Here is a 15,235-nt window from a genome sequence, read left to right on the forward strand (position 1 = left end):
CTTTCATCATCTCTTCGCCTCAACCATGAACGCAACCAAATACGTTTTTCAACAGGCTGGTCTGTGTACATTGTTAAGATAGCCTCAGCTTCCTCGACATTCAGCCCCGCCTTCCTTGTTTATGTTTTCAGCTCACGAAGAAAATGACTGAAATCACGAAATTGACACAAGGAATGGTCGAGTGACGCCGCCTTCAGCCACGCATGCGATAAACATTTGTTCTTTCTCTTGTTACCTCCCACCTACTAGAGTCATTAGGGGAATACAAAAAACTGCATTATTTATGTAATTTCTTTATTTTTGTGAAACAAGGTGTACAAGATTTGCAAATATATCTGTAATATTGAAAGAGAAACATTTAATTTGTGGACGTGTGAGACACTTCATATTTTGGGCTGAAGGAGGATCAGAATTGAAAGCATTTCTGAGTTTTACTTTCCCTCGACCTCCTCCATTGTCTTGGGGAGTCTAGGCCAAACAATTCCTGTTATGCATATTGAAAAGAAACGGAACCTCTTTACGCCCAAAATACGGAAGCAAGCAAGCGTTTGCAGTGCAGCTTATATGCAATTATGAAGGCAAGGTGAACATTTATTAAGCTTTGAAAATAATCTGTAGTAATTTTAAATTCTATCAATAGTCATCTTTAGAAGTTTAGATTTTTTTTTTTTTTAACTTTGTAGAACGAAACTTGGCGCTGGAATTCTTGCCTAAGGAGTCTCTCTAGACTGTCCTATTACACAAGCCAGGGTTCGGTTCCTTCTTGTGCCAGCATTGACGTCATCAGTCACTCTGGTGTAATTGAGACTTCTCTAATCTATTCCCCCACTGTGCTTGTGTGGGGGGTAAGGATTGTCAGTGGCTCTGATAACCGATATGTAACTATACCATCTTTGCGACGAAATACATTGGTCAGGTTAGTAAAACCTGGTATCAAGATAAGTTTTATGTATATATAATACGTGATTACAACCGAAAAAAATTTACGGTTTCTTGTAGTTCACATTTACACCATCTTCGTATCTCTTGTGTATCATCTATTTACAGTTCACTAATTACTCTTCATCTCATAGTAACCAACCGTACGTGATTTTTCTTTACAGATGGCTGTGACGTCATGCGGCCCACATGGTAAGAGAGAGACCCGGCAAGAGAACAGCGCCACCACAACAGAACACGGGACATTAGTTTCTCGACCTTGTCGCAGTAACCTGTAATACGCTCGCATGGAGCCCCTCCCCATCTCTTAACACAGCGAGGCACAGAGAATGGGAGGATGATAAATAGAAAATAAGAGAATGCTCCTTGCCTACTTATGTACAACTAAAATATATATTTTGGACTTCTTGTGCCAATAGGATGAAAAAGAAGCTGAACAAGGTTTATGCTGATCGAGGTCTTCAAAAAAAGAAAAAAGAAAAATCATAAGTCGTGTGTCTTTTATCATTATTCTTGTCTGATTTATATTAAGTTCTGCCACGCTATGACGCTATGTGGATAGAAACTAACACGTTCTTTACAGCCAACTCTTCCACTGGCGACAAACTCCAGCAAGTGAGTGCAAATAAAAATACACCTGGAAGCCGAATAACAGTGTTTCATTCATGTGATCCTTATCTCATTCCCTGTGCGGCCAAGGCTTCAGTATACTGGCGGCTGACTAAATGCCGCCTGTCAGCTGGTTCATCGTGAACCTGGTGGGAGTACCACCTGTCAGCTGGCTTGGTCCGGCCCTGGTGGGGTGCCAGGTAAGTTCCACGGAACACACCTGACCGCAGGAGGTCCTCCGCCATTAACTAATGTGTTTACGATTCCGTCAACGTCATTCAATAGCCCAGCACAATCTCTCTCTCCTTACCTCACTTCCTCCGTGTTTCAACATATCTGCATACTGCAACATCCAGATCATTTTCTTTTATAAATTTTTAAAATTTATTAATGAAAAAAATTTGCTTTTCTCCTTAAATAGTGTTTTCCTGTCATGTGATTCTGGGACACATCCGTATATAAGCTGCTCAAGATATATATATATATAGCAAGTGATGAGAATGTTATAAGAACAATAATTTACTAAATGGTATAATATTACAAATAACAAAAATATTCTCGATATTTCCGTAATTCATATAGAAATATTTATTTTAAAGATTTTATTGTTAGTTTCTGAGTCACTGTTAAGTAGACTGAGAGTGACATGTGACTGTATTGGTCCACTGAGCAGCCTGCCCTCGTTCCCATTACCCAGACGGAGCCATATCATCAGGGAGCAGATTTTGATATTCACGTCACGGGCAACAGTGGCATACGAGCCATAACAAGCCCGGGGGAAAAAATACACTACATAACAGCCATCCTGTAGCCAGTAGAACTGTGCAAACTGTGAAATAGGAAGGGATAAACGCCTTGGCTTGAATAGTTCATGGATATCCCAGACTATGGATAGTGGATAGCTAGTCCAGTGGTAGCCAGACTGTGGATAGTGTAGCAGCTGGTCTAACCAATGGCTGAGTAACGGGTACCAGGGCTCGGCTGGCTATCTCTGGACGAGTCGGGTACGGCAGTGTGCACTGCCACATGGGTTGTCATCTTGCACCACCAGCTTACCACAGGCTTTCCAGTGGTGGGCAAAGTCGTTGGAAATGTGACAACAATGAACTCTTTGTTCTCGATACAAAATTGGATCCATATGTAACGTATAATGATACCAAGTCTGTAAAATATGGGACATTGAAAATATCAAATAATAGAGAAAACTCTACTATCAACTGATGGGTTCAACTATCTTTCAAACGTTTGATGAATTTATTTTTATCTTTTTTTTTTAGAAAATCTAATCGATTTTGATAACATTTGGTACTGTTATAATCTACTTAATCTCTGTAAAGCTAATTGTAAAACTACCAAGAAAGTTTAATAACGAAGCTCTTTACTTGTTATTGCTATTGAGTGCTACATAATATATATATTATATATTTATATATATTCATATACGATAATATATTAAGTGAGTGCAACATAAAATTATGGTCTCAAACATTAACCTCTGACGCTTCACTGTCTTGGGAGTGACATAGACTTTCAATATGACTCGCATGATAAGAGATTAGAGAACCAAGAGGCGAGAGTTGAGAGGACATGATTCTTAGAACAGTAATGTTCAATATTTTCCGTCAGTACCAGAAGAAAGTCCCCCCAAGTAGTGAAGGTCAAGGTCCTGGAACAGTATACTTGTAACCCTTCCTCCTCCAACACAAACTTGGCCATACGTCCCTAGGGTGTCGCCTACTACACCACATACTCAGGTATCTTTACCTGCTACACACACACACACACACACACACACACACACACACACACACACACACACACACACACACACACACCTCCAGTGATCCATGCTCTTGTGTGTCAGAAGGACAAGAGGACACTGGGCGAGTGTCATTAGAAATATGGGAAGACCACGTGAGTGTCAGCAGGACCTGATAACACCACGTGAGTGTCAGCAGGGCATGATAACACCACGTGAGTGTCAGCAGGACATGATAACACCACATGAGTGTCAGCAGGACCTGATAACACCACGTGAGTGTCAGCAGGACATGATAACACCACGTGAGTGTCAGCAGGACATGATAACACCACGTGAGTGTCAGCAAGACATGATAACACCACATGAGTGTCAGCAGGACATGATAACACCACATGAGTGTCAGCAGGACATGATAACACCACGTGAGTGTCAGCAGGACATGAGGATATCACGTATGAGTGTCATTTAGACAAGATAACACTATATGAGTGTCAGATGGACATGAGGACACTTCATGAGAGTGAACTCAATAGCAACCAATAACCCGATTATGAAGGAGGCTGATATAGTTAACCAATAACTATGTTAGATTAGATCAGGTTGTGTGAAAAGTTGTGTGAGGCACTCAAACGTGACCAAATCTATCAAGCATTACTCGTCCACTCGTAACAGATGAAGAGCATGGATCAAGGTGGGAGGGTGTGATGGTTGGGTGAGTATGTGGGAGTAGTGCCTCCCTGGGACAGGGCTCTCATCCATGCAAGGTAAGGGCCTCGACCGGTACACGTGGTTGATATGCACAATGTCTCTGTGGATCCAACCGTTACCAAAAAACGTTTCTGGACCTCCTTGTCTGCTGCTGCTGCTGCACTCCCATAGACATTCTGCTGAGCAGAAATCTTAAAAAAAAGGTGATCTTATGTGAGTGTTGGAGACGATCATTTAGATAAGTCTTACATGTTAATAATGACGTAGGCCTGGACAGTGATTACAGACACTTCACATAATTCTCTACAATATTATAGAATTTCTTGAGGTACTACTAAATAATTTATTACCAACATGTGATTTTGTAGATATACGTATATATTCCCAGCGGCCAACACTCAAGAAGACACATTACTATTCACTAAGTCAAACACACACACATATATATAAATAGAATGTAATAGAGTTCCCCAGAAAAAAGAGCAAATTTTCTATGATTAAAAAAAGAGTAGATTTACTATGGTTAGAAAAAGATGAAACGTTTGTTGGCGGTCATCGTGAATCCACAAGTACAATATTCATTTAGTTTTTTCTTCAGGATGATTATCAAGAGCAGGTCCTTTAAGGAGTTTGTGGTTGTGGTGTTGGAGTGGTCCTCCACTACAACCACTCATGACATCAGTCTATTTCAACCCACATTATGTTCCCCTAATGTAAAACTTCACCCACCACTACAATGTCAGACAAACCCCCATGACAAAATGGTTCTTACATGGCATATTGCATCTATTTTTTTTAACGTCTGTTCTATCGTGACAATAGAACTGGACATCTGTAATGAGCCTGTGCTTTTGACGTCTGTAGGAAGCTTGAGAGAGCGTGGGACATCACCCCAGAGAAGGTCTTCCCCGGGATTCCAGATGCACAAGAGAGACCACCTTCCTACAGTATGTATGTGTGGCAACAATGCATGACTCCCTGACACGCGGGAATTCACTTAATCCAGAGGCTTCTGTCTGGCTGAATTTTGTGATGATTATCTTTAAATGTTTATTCTTCGGTCAACCGCTTCAATATATATATATATATATATATATATATATATATATATATATATATATATATATATATATATATATATATATATATATATTACCGAACTCCGGAGGCCTACTTGAGGTTACACCGCAAGTGAAGTGTTATCTCTAGCGAGGCTGTCACTGTGAGCAGAGTCTCGTCTGAGAGTTTTTCACTCCAAAGGAGTCCACGTTTTCTTGCTACTGGTAGTAGCGCAGGCTCAGAGGTTGGCGCCTCTGGATCGAGGTCCTGGGTAACACCAGAACTTTTTTTTAGATGAAACCGTATATATATATATATATATATATATATATATATATATATATATATATATATATATATATATATATATATATATATATATATATATATATACAATTTTTTTATAACCTTTGCTAGGTCGTCATGTAGAGACAACAAAGATACATTCTACATCGTTTATCGAGTTGAGGCCAGATTATGCTGACGTTTTCTGTTTACAGTTCGTCATCAAGCCATTGGAGTAAGACAATTCCCTTATAGTGACATAGAAGATACGAATATTTCCTGAGACATACACTAATTGCGGCCTACGTGAAGAAGCTATAAACCTCACAGGAACAGTCTAACATATGGCGTTCCCGTCAGCGTCTTCCTCTCTGGCAGCCGACAGTGGCTCATGGGATAACCCTGGAGAACACAGCAGAAGGATTGACCTGCCTTCATGAAAAGCAAGTTGTCATTCATGATGTCCAGCGGTCCCCAACAGGTAGCCTCTGTGAGATGTTTCCCCACTTCAGAAAGTGGGCGAGAGGACGGCGCCTGCAGGTTAGTCTGTACCAACTGAGGAGATCCCAAACTCTAGGTTTGAGAATATGAACACCGACTCAGGTAATAAGAATAGCTTAAGAATGTACAGCTCAGATCCAAAAGGCTACGTTGCTACTTGACCCTAACTGAAGGCTAGCTTGGCAGTACTTTTCAAGGTGGAGTCTCTAGTGTATCTGGAATCTCTGAGTGTTCCCTATTCATCGTCGGCCAGTAGATCTTTCTTGCTCTTGCCGTTCTTCCCGCTCTTGCTGTTGCCGTTGCCGCTCTTCATGTAGTGGGAGAGGAGGTCGATGGGTAGGGGGAAGATGATGGTGGAGTTCTTCTCAGCGCTGATGGCGTTGAGGGTTTGCATGTAGCGCAGCTGGAACACGGGAGTATGGAAGGTGATATTAGAATGTGACACTACAGAGGACCTTTCGCCCGTGTTGTTACACTGACAAGGGCTACTTGGAAAGGTGGATGAGGGTGCCTGCTAAGATATTAATGGGATCAAATAGTCCTTTTATTTTTTCAGTCATAATAATCTTAATGGAAAAAGTTATAAATGTGAGATATTTACATTGAATGAAATTTGAATTAGTTCAATAACTTCGTGTTTTTTATCATTTATTTTTATGATACAATAATTATTGTTATTATTTTCTTCAAAAAAGAACATTTCACACTTTATGAATAATTTTGGCCTCATTATGTGTTCATGAGCTCGAGATTATTATTTAGACAAGACTTAATTCTATGCTAGCCTCAGCTTACTATGCTAGCCTTAGCTTACTATGCAGAGAATATATGTAAACTTGACTGAAGTAGTCGAGCATGCAAAACAAATGTTGGACTGCAATTCATGCTCCTTCTTGCAACTGAAGGTTTTTCTCTCCTTTAAATCATCATCATTCCATCATCATCATCATCATCATCATCATCATCATCTGGCTTAATTAGTAGTGTTATGTTAGTAAATAATTACCTGTAATTTAGAGTTACTTAGATATATCCATATTACAGTCTTTTTGAGTACATATCTACGATTGCAATGGAGCTACTTACAAAAATGCTACCTTATCATAGATAAGTGATTAACATCGTACATGTCAAAATGCCCCTGTACAATATACAATGCTCTTGTACAGATCACAATGCTCTTGTACAAAATGCAATGCTGCGGTACAAAATAGACTGCTCACGTTAATAAAGAATCAATGCTGTTGTACATAATGACACCACAACATGCTCATTAACGGACCACAATGCTACTGTAGAAAAAACAATGTTAATTTACGTATAATAATGCTCTTGTACAGATCACAATGTTCCTGTACAACATACACTGCTCTTGTACAGACCAGAAAGTTACTATCTTAGGTCACAAAACTTGTACAAAATACAATGCTCTTGTACAGACTCCACTGCTGGGACAATACGTAGAACACCTGGGCAGAAGGCAAAATGCTCCATTAAAAAAAAAAATAGGTCCAAAATGCTGGTCGCGAAATACTGAGGGGCAGAACTGGGTGGGTCTCCCACACATCACGACATACGTCATGCCTACTACATATCTTCTTGGTTAGTACACATAAAAAGTGAATCCACATGCAGCTTGGTAAGAAAAAATTATATATATGCATCAAATGTATCATATGTGTTTTCTGTGTTTCTTATATACAAATTTATATATAGTGGTCGTCCAAGCCTGTGTAACCGCTTTCTACTTGATCCAAACCTACGGTATACATGGGACATTTACCTAACGAAGTGCTATAGCGAATAATCATTTAAGTAAGCACACAGTAATGAAATCGTGGTTAATTAGTTCTAACATAGATATTGCCTGCTGCATCAGGTCCTGATGCACAGGGGTTACTGTGGTAGAGGTGGTAGGAGTGGTGGTGGTGGTGTGGAGGAAGGAGAGGATCCTTGTGAGGGTTCCAGGTGATGACATAGTAGGATCCGAAACCTCTCAACAAATAAGGTCGTCACTACAACTACGGCCTACTGGACTACTGTGAGAGCAACATAGCTACGTACATCTAAGGCTTTAGTTACTACAGTACGGGTAGAGGACGTCCATCAACTACTAGATACTTTAATTACATATTTAGACATAATTTCTAAGGGTATTTAACAACATATAATGCCATGAATACGCTCTCTCCGTCGTTTACTTGCTTCTGTCTTAACACAATTCTTTGTTTTGGAGTTCTACATTTGCACAGATCTCAGAAGCCAGTGTGTCTTTCATCACTCTACCTCCGTTCCTGATTTTAGGAAACCAAACTACGGTGTTGTAGTGTTTCAAATCCATACTAACATCACTTACCAGAGGAGAGAGTTGATGAGAGGGTGATAATACATAGATGATTGTCGTTCATGTTAATGTGTGAGATGTAGGGATGGAGAGTCATGATGGGGTGAGAGTCTTCCTTGCATCTGTCTGTCTTATGTGGCTCAAGGAGAAGCTCTTCATTTTCTTAATGATATATCAGTGGCTCTGGACCCACAGGGAAATGAGGTCTGCTAGAAGAGCCGCTTCATCATCGTGTGGTGACGGGATGTAGGTAAACACCTACATATGATGATATTCTAACGTCACATATGCAAGCATCTGTCTCACACGTGGTGTTACTGCGTCATGTAGGTATTGTCCCTTCCCACACATAATGTTACTACGTCACAAGTGTCTTCTATCCTCTCGTACTTGGTGTTACGGCGTCACAGAGGAAAACAATCATCACATTCATGGTCTTATATATGGCGTCACACAGGCAAACAGTTCTTACATTCGTGAACCCTTGGTGTCATAATGCAAACAGTCGTTCTCGATACTGTAGTATGATCGAATCCTTCTTCAAGGATCTTCTGGAAATTATTTAAGGAAATGATTTCCACATGTCCTGTGTTGCCTTGCATATTAAAAGAACTTCTTTATTTCCCTATTTATGGACATAACCGGCCGAGTTACGGTGCAGGAGAGTATTCAGGAAAAAGTTGTCCTTTGACAACGTCGTTCTGTCTTTCCTGTAAATAATCAACCCACACTCACAGACTGTTCTCTCTGTAAACACTCATTTAACGCTTGTGTACTGTCTGCCCTGTAAACAGTGACCCAACACGTGTACTGTCTTCCCTGTACATAGTCGTAAAACACTTGTGTACTGTCTTCTCTGTAAACAATCATTCAGCATATGTGTAAACAGACGTCTAATGTGCGTGATGCGTTCCCTGTAAGCAATCACATCATACGTGCTGTGTCATCATTCATATAAGTAAACATTCCGCATATTCCTCGTCGTTCCTCAAGTAAACACTGTATATGTCGAGTTGTCTGGTCATAGAAACAAACAATGCAGCTTCCGTATTTGGTGTTACGTCCCCATTCCTGTAAACAATAATCCAGATGCATGGCTGACATATCACTCCAGCAACCAGCCAACCCAATCAAGGTTGTTGTGTCGTCATTCATATAAACAACTGTATGACACAAGCCATGTTAAGTTGACAACCCTGTCAAAAACTACACTACACATACAGCGCCATCATGACCACAGCAAACCACCATCAATACGTTGTTATGTGTAGTACTGATACATCCATCACTTTCAATCTCTTCTACCGTGTTCCTGTACCATACACCACCGTGAACCACATCACTTACATCACAGTATCTTATGATATGACTACGACTGTATCCTCCAACACTCTCACCCACAATATCTCCAACACTCTCACCCACAATATCTCCAACATTCTCACCCACAATATCTCCAACACTTCCAACAAACTAATCACACCAGGAAATCAAAATATTCTCACGGCTCCCACATTTCTTGACTCAGGGGGCCACATCAACAGTCTCTTTCCCTCTTGCAATGTCCTCTCCACAAACCCAACCAAATAATTTTCTAATTTTAATGTCCTTGTAAATACAACAGTAACATTAACCAGTATACTTTATGTACAACTCACAAAACACAACTACAAGTCATAACTCACAATCTACACCTCCTGTGATATACTCCCAGCTCGAAAACAGCACAGATAACTCAGAAGTTACTTACCCAACCCAGACGTCAATCGAACACACATTTCTACATATGAACTACATTTGAATATAATGTGATACTGACAGGAACGTCTTCAGCTCAAAATATGCATCAGCCAATTACATACATACTCATAACTCATGGGATACAACGAAGCCACGTCTATAATCCATACAGCTCAAAAGACGAGAAAACACATAATACTTATCATTCACACATTCAACTCTTATACCATTTCCGCAGATAATGAGTTACATTCACTTCACACCTCATAAGACATACTTTCTTCAAGATATACGTAAAGCTCATGAGACAAATTCACAACATATACACACCCAGAACTCATCACTAGGCATAATACAAATATGCTGTTCCCTAAAGGTTGGGTGACGCCGGGATTGGATAAAAGCGAGCAAGTATCAATATACTTTTGTATATTTGTATATATGTATATGTGTATGTATATGTATGTATATATATATATATATATATATATATATATATATATATATATATATATATATATATATATATATATATATATATATATATATATATATATGTATATATATATATATATATATATATATATATATATATATATATATATATATATATATATATATATATATATATATATATATATATATATATATATATATATATATATATATATATATGTATGTATACGTACGTGTATGTGCATATATGTGTATGTAGTGTAAGGGTATGAGTGGATGGGTCTTTCTTCGTCTGTTTCCTGGCGCTACCTCGCTAACGCTGGAAACGGCGATCAAGTATAAACAAAATGTAAATAGAAAATATATGTGTATATTTCATACTCGATCGCCCTTTACCGTGTTAGCGAGGTAGCGCTAGGAAACAGACAAGGGAAGGCACATCCACTCCTATGTGGCGAGGTGGCGACGAGAATGGATGAAGGCATCAAGTTTGAATATGTACATGGGCATATAAGTATATGTCTGTGTATGTATATGTATGTATACGTTGAAATGTATATGTATGTATATGTGCGTGCATGGGAGTTTATATATATATATATATATATATATATATATATATATATATATATATATATATATATATATATATATATATATATATATATATATATTATCCCTGGGGATAGGGGAGAATGAATACTTCCCACGTATTCCCTGCGTGTCGTAGAAGGCGACAAAAAGGGGAGGGAGCGGGGGGCTGGAAATCCCCCCCCCCCAACATCATTTTTTTTTCAGTTTTCCAAAAGAAGGAACAGAGAAGGGGGCCAGGTGAGGATATTCCCTCAAAGGCCCAGTTCTCTGTTCTTAACGCTACCTCGCTAATGCGGGAAATGGCGAATAGTTTGAAAGAAAAGAAAAAGATATATATATATATATATATATATATATATATATATATATATATATATATATATATATATATATATATGTATATATATATATATATATATATATATATATATATATATATATATATATATATATATATATATATATATATATATATATATATATATATTCATTATTATTATTATTATACTTTGTCGCTGTCTCCCGCGTTTGCGAGGTAGCGCAAGGAAACAGACGAAAGAAATGGCCCAACCCCCCCCCATACACATGTATATACATACGTCCACACACGCAAATATACATACCTACACAGCTTTCCATGGTTTACCCCAGACGCTTCACATGCCCTGCTTCAATCCACTGACAGCACGTCAACCCCGGTATACCACATCGCTCCAATTCACTCTATTCCTTGCCCTCCTTTCACCCTCCTGCATGTTCAGGCCCCGATCACACAAAATCTTTTTCACTCCATCTTTCCACCTCCAATTTGGTCTCCCTCTTCTCCTTGTTCCCTCCACCTCCGACACATATATCCTCTTGGTCAATCTTTCCTCACTCATCCTCTCCATGTGCCCAAACCACTTCAAAACACCCTCTTCTGCTCTCTCAACCACGCTCTTTTTATTTCCACACATCTCTCTTACCCTTACGTTACTCACTCGATCAAACCACCTCACACCACACATTGTCCTCAAACATCTCATTTCCAGCATATCCATCCTCCTGCGCACAACTCTATCCATAGCCCACGCCTCGCAACCATACAACATTGTTGGAACCACTATTCCTTCAAACATACCCATTTTTGCTTTCCGAGATAATGTTCTCGACTTCCACACATTCTTCAAGGCCCCCAGGATTTTCGCCCCCTCCCCCACCCTATGATCCACTTCCGCTTCCATGGTTCCATCCGCTGCCAGATCCACTCCCAGATATCTAAAACACTTCACTTCCTCCAGTTTTTCTCCATTCAAACTCACCTCCCAATTGACTTGACCCTCAACCCTACTGTACCTAATAACCTTGCTCTTATTCACATTTACTCTTAACTTTCTTCTTCCACACACTTTTCCAAACTCAGTCACCAGCTTCTGCAGTTTCTCACATGAATCAGCCACCAGCGCTGTATCATCAGCGAACAACAACTGACTCACTCCCCAAGCTCTCTCATCCCCAACAGACTTCATACTTGCCCCTCTTTCCAAAACTCTTGCATTTACCTCCCTAACAACCCCATCCATAAACAAATTAAACAACCATGGAGACATCACACACCCCTGCCGCAAACCTACATTCACTGAGAACCAATCACTTTCCTCTCTTCCTACACGTACACATGAATTACATCCTCGATAAAAACTTTTCACTGCTTCTAACAACTTTCCTCCCACACCATATATTCTTAATACCTTCCACATATATTATCCCTGGGGATAGGGGATTAAGAATACTTCCCACGTATTCCCTGCGTGTCGTAGAAGGCGACTAAAAGGGGAGGGAGTGGGGGGCTTTTTTTTTTTTTAATTTTCCAAAAGAAGGAACAGAGGGGGCCAGGTGAGAATATTCCATAAAAGGCCCAGTCCTCTGTTCTTAACGCTACCTCGCTAACGCGGGAAATGGCAAATAGTTTAAAAGAAAAAAGAAAAAAAAATATATATGCATATATATATATATATATATATATATATATATATATATATATATATATATATATCTTTTTTTTTCTTGCTTTGTCGCTGTCTCCCGCGTTAGCGAGGTAGCGCAAGGAAACAGACGAAAGAATGGCCCAACCCGCCCACATACACATGTATATACATACACGTCCACACACGCAAATATACATACCTATACATCTCAATGTACACATATATATACACACACAGACATATACATATATACACATGTACATAATTCATACTGTCTGCCTTTATTTGTTCCCATCGCCACCTCGCCATACATGGAATAACGACCCCCTCCCCCCTCATGTGTGCGAGGTAACGCTAGGAAAGACACCAAAAGGCCCCATTCGTTCACACTCAGCCTCTAGCTGCCATGAAATAATGCACCGAAACCACAGCTCCCTTTCCACATCCAGGCCCCACACACTTTCCATGGTTTACCCCAGACGCTTCATATGCCCTGGTTCAATCCACTGACAGCACGCCGACCCCGGTATACCACATCGTTCCAATTCACTCTATTCCTTGCACGCCTTTCACCCTCCTGCATGTTCAGGCCCCGATCACTCAAAATCTTTTTCACTCCATCCTTCCACCTCCACTTTGGTCTCCCGCTTCTCCTCGTTCCCTCCACCTCTGACACATATATCCTCTTGGTCAATCTTTCCCCACTCATTCTCTCCATGTGACCAAACCATTTCAAAACACCCTCTTCTGCTCTCTCAACCACACTCTTTTTATTTCCACACATCTCTCTTACCCTTACATTACTTACTCGATCAAACCACCTCACACCACATATTGTCCTCAAACGTCTCATTTCCAGCACATCCACCCTCCTGCGCACAACTCTATCCATAGCCCACGCCTCGCAACCATACAACATTGTTGGAACCACTATTCCTTCAAACATACCCATTTTTGCTTTCCGAGATAATGTTCTCGACTTCCAAACATTCTTCAAGGCTCCCAGAATTTTCGCCCCCTCCCCCATCCTATGATTCACTTCCGCTTCCATGGTTCCATCCGCTGCCAGATCCACTCCCAGATATCTAAAACACTTTACTTCCTCCAGTTTTTCTCCATTCAAACTTACCTCCCAATTGACTTCACCCTCAACCCTACTGTACCTAATAACCTTATTCACATTTACTCTTAACTTTCTTCTTTCACACACTTTACCAAACTCAGTCACCAGCTTCTTCAGTTTCTTACATGAATCAGCCAGCAGCGGTGTATCATCAGCGAACAACAACTGACTCACTTCCTAAGCTCTCTCATCCACAACAGTCTGCATACTTGCCCCTCTTTCCAAACCTCTTGCATTCTCCTCCCTAACAACCCCATCCATAAACAAATTAAACAACCATGGAGACATCACACACCCCTGCCGCAAACCTACATTCACTGAGAACCAATCACTTTCCTCTCTTCCTACACGTACACATGCCTTACATCCTCGATAAAACATTTCACTGCTTCTAACAACTTGCCTCCCACACCATATATTCTTAAAACCTTCCACAAAGCATCTCTATCAACTCTATCATATGCCTTCTCCAGATCCATAAATGCTACATACAAATCCATTTGCTTTTATAAGTATTTCTCACATACATTGTTCAAAGCAAACACCTGATCCACACATCCTCTACCACTTCTGAAACCACACTGCTCTTCCCCAATCTGATGCTCTGTACACGCCTTCACCCTCTTAATCAATACCCTCCCATATAATTCACCAGGAATACTCAACAAACCTATACCTCTGTAATTTGAGCACTCACTCTTATCCCCTTTGCCTTTGTACAATGGCACTATGCAAGCATTCCGCCAATCCTCAGGCACCTCATCATGAATCATACATACAATGAATAACCTTACCAACCAGTCAACAATACAGTCATCCCCTTTTTTAATAAATTCCACTGCAATACCATCCAAACCTACTGTTTTGCCGGCTTTCATCTTCCGTAAAGCTTTTACTATCTCTTCTCTATGTACCAAATCATTTTCCCTAACCCTCTCACTTTGCACACTACCTCGACCAAAACACCCTATATCTGCCACTCTATCATCAAACACATTCAACTAACCTTCAAAATACTCACTCCATCTCCTTCTCACATCACCACTACTTGTTATCACCTCCCCATTAGCCCCCTTCACTGAAGTTCCCATTTGCTCCCTTGTCTTACGCACTTTATTTACCTCCTTCCAAAACATCTTTTTATTCTC

General features: G+C 40.0%; 1 protein-coding gene across 17 annotated transcripts in view; it reads right to left on the bottom strand.

Moving 5' to 3' along the window:
• Positions 1 to 277: 277 nt before the first annotated feature.
• The window catches only part of LOC139751634 (band 7 protein AGAP004871-like), a 948,509-nt gene continuing 933,551 nt past the window's right edge, over positions 278 to 15,235 (bottom strand). For 10 of the 17 annotated variants that reach the window (XM_071667261.1, XM_071667264.1, XM_071667262.1 and 7 more), the window contains exon 8: positions 278 to 6,266. In XM_071667261.1, coding sequence (XP_071523362.1) covers positions 6,099 to 6,266 — 168 coding nt within the window. In that variant the 3' untranslated portion in view covers positions 278 to 6,098. The remainder of the gene's footprint in view (positions 6,267 to 15,235) is intronic. The other 7 variants (XM_071667267.1, XM_071667266.1, XM_071667265.1 and 4 more) reach the window with 4 other exon arrangements.

The sequence above is a fragment of the Panulirus ornatus genome, chromosome 11 (genome assembly GCF_036320965.1).
Source record: "Panulirus ornatus isolate Po-2019 chromosome 11, ASM3632096v1, whole genome shotgun sequence".
Taxonomy (NCBI): Eukaryota; Metazoa; Arthropoda; class Malacostraca; order Decapoda; family Palinuridae; genus Panulirus; species Panulirus ornatus.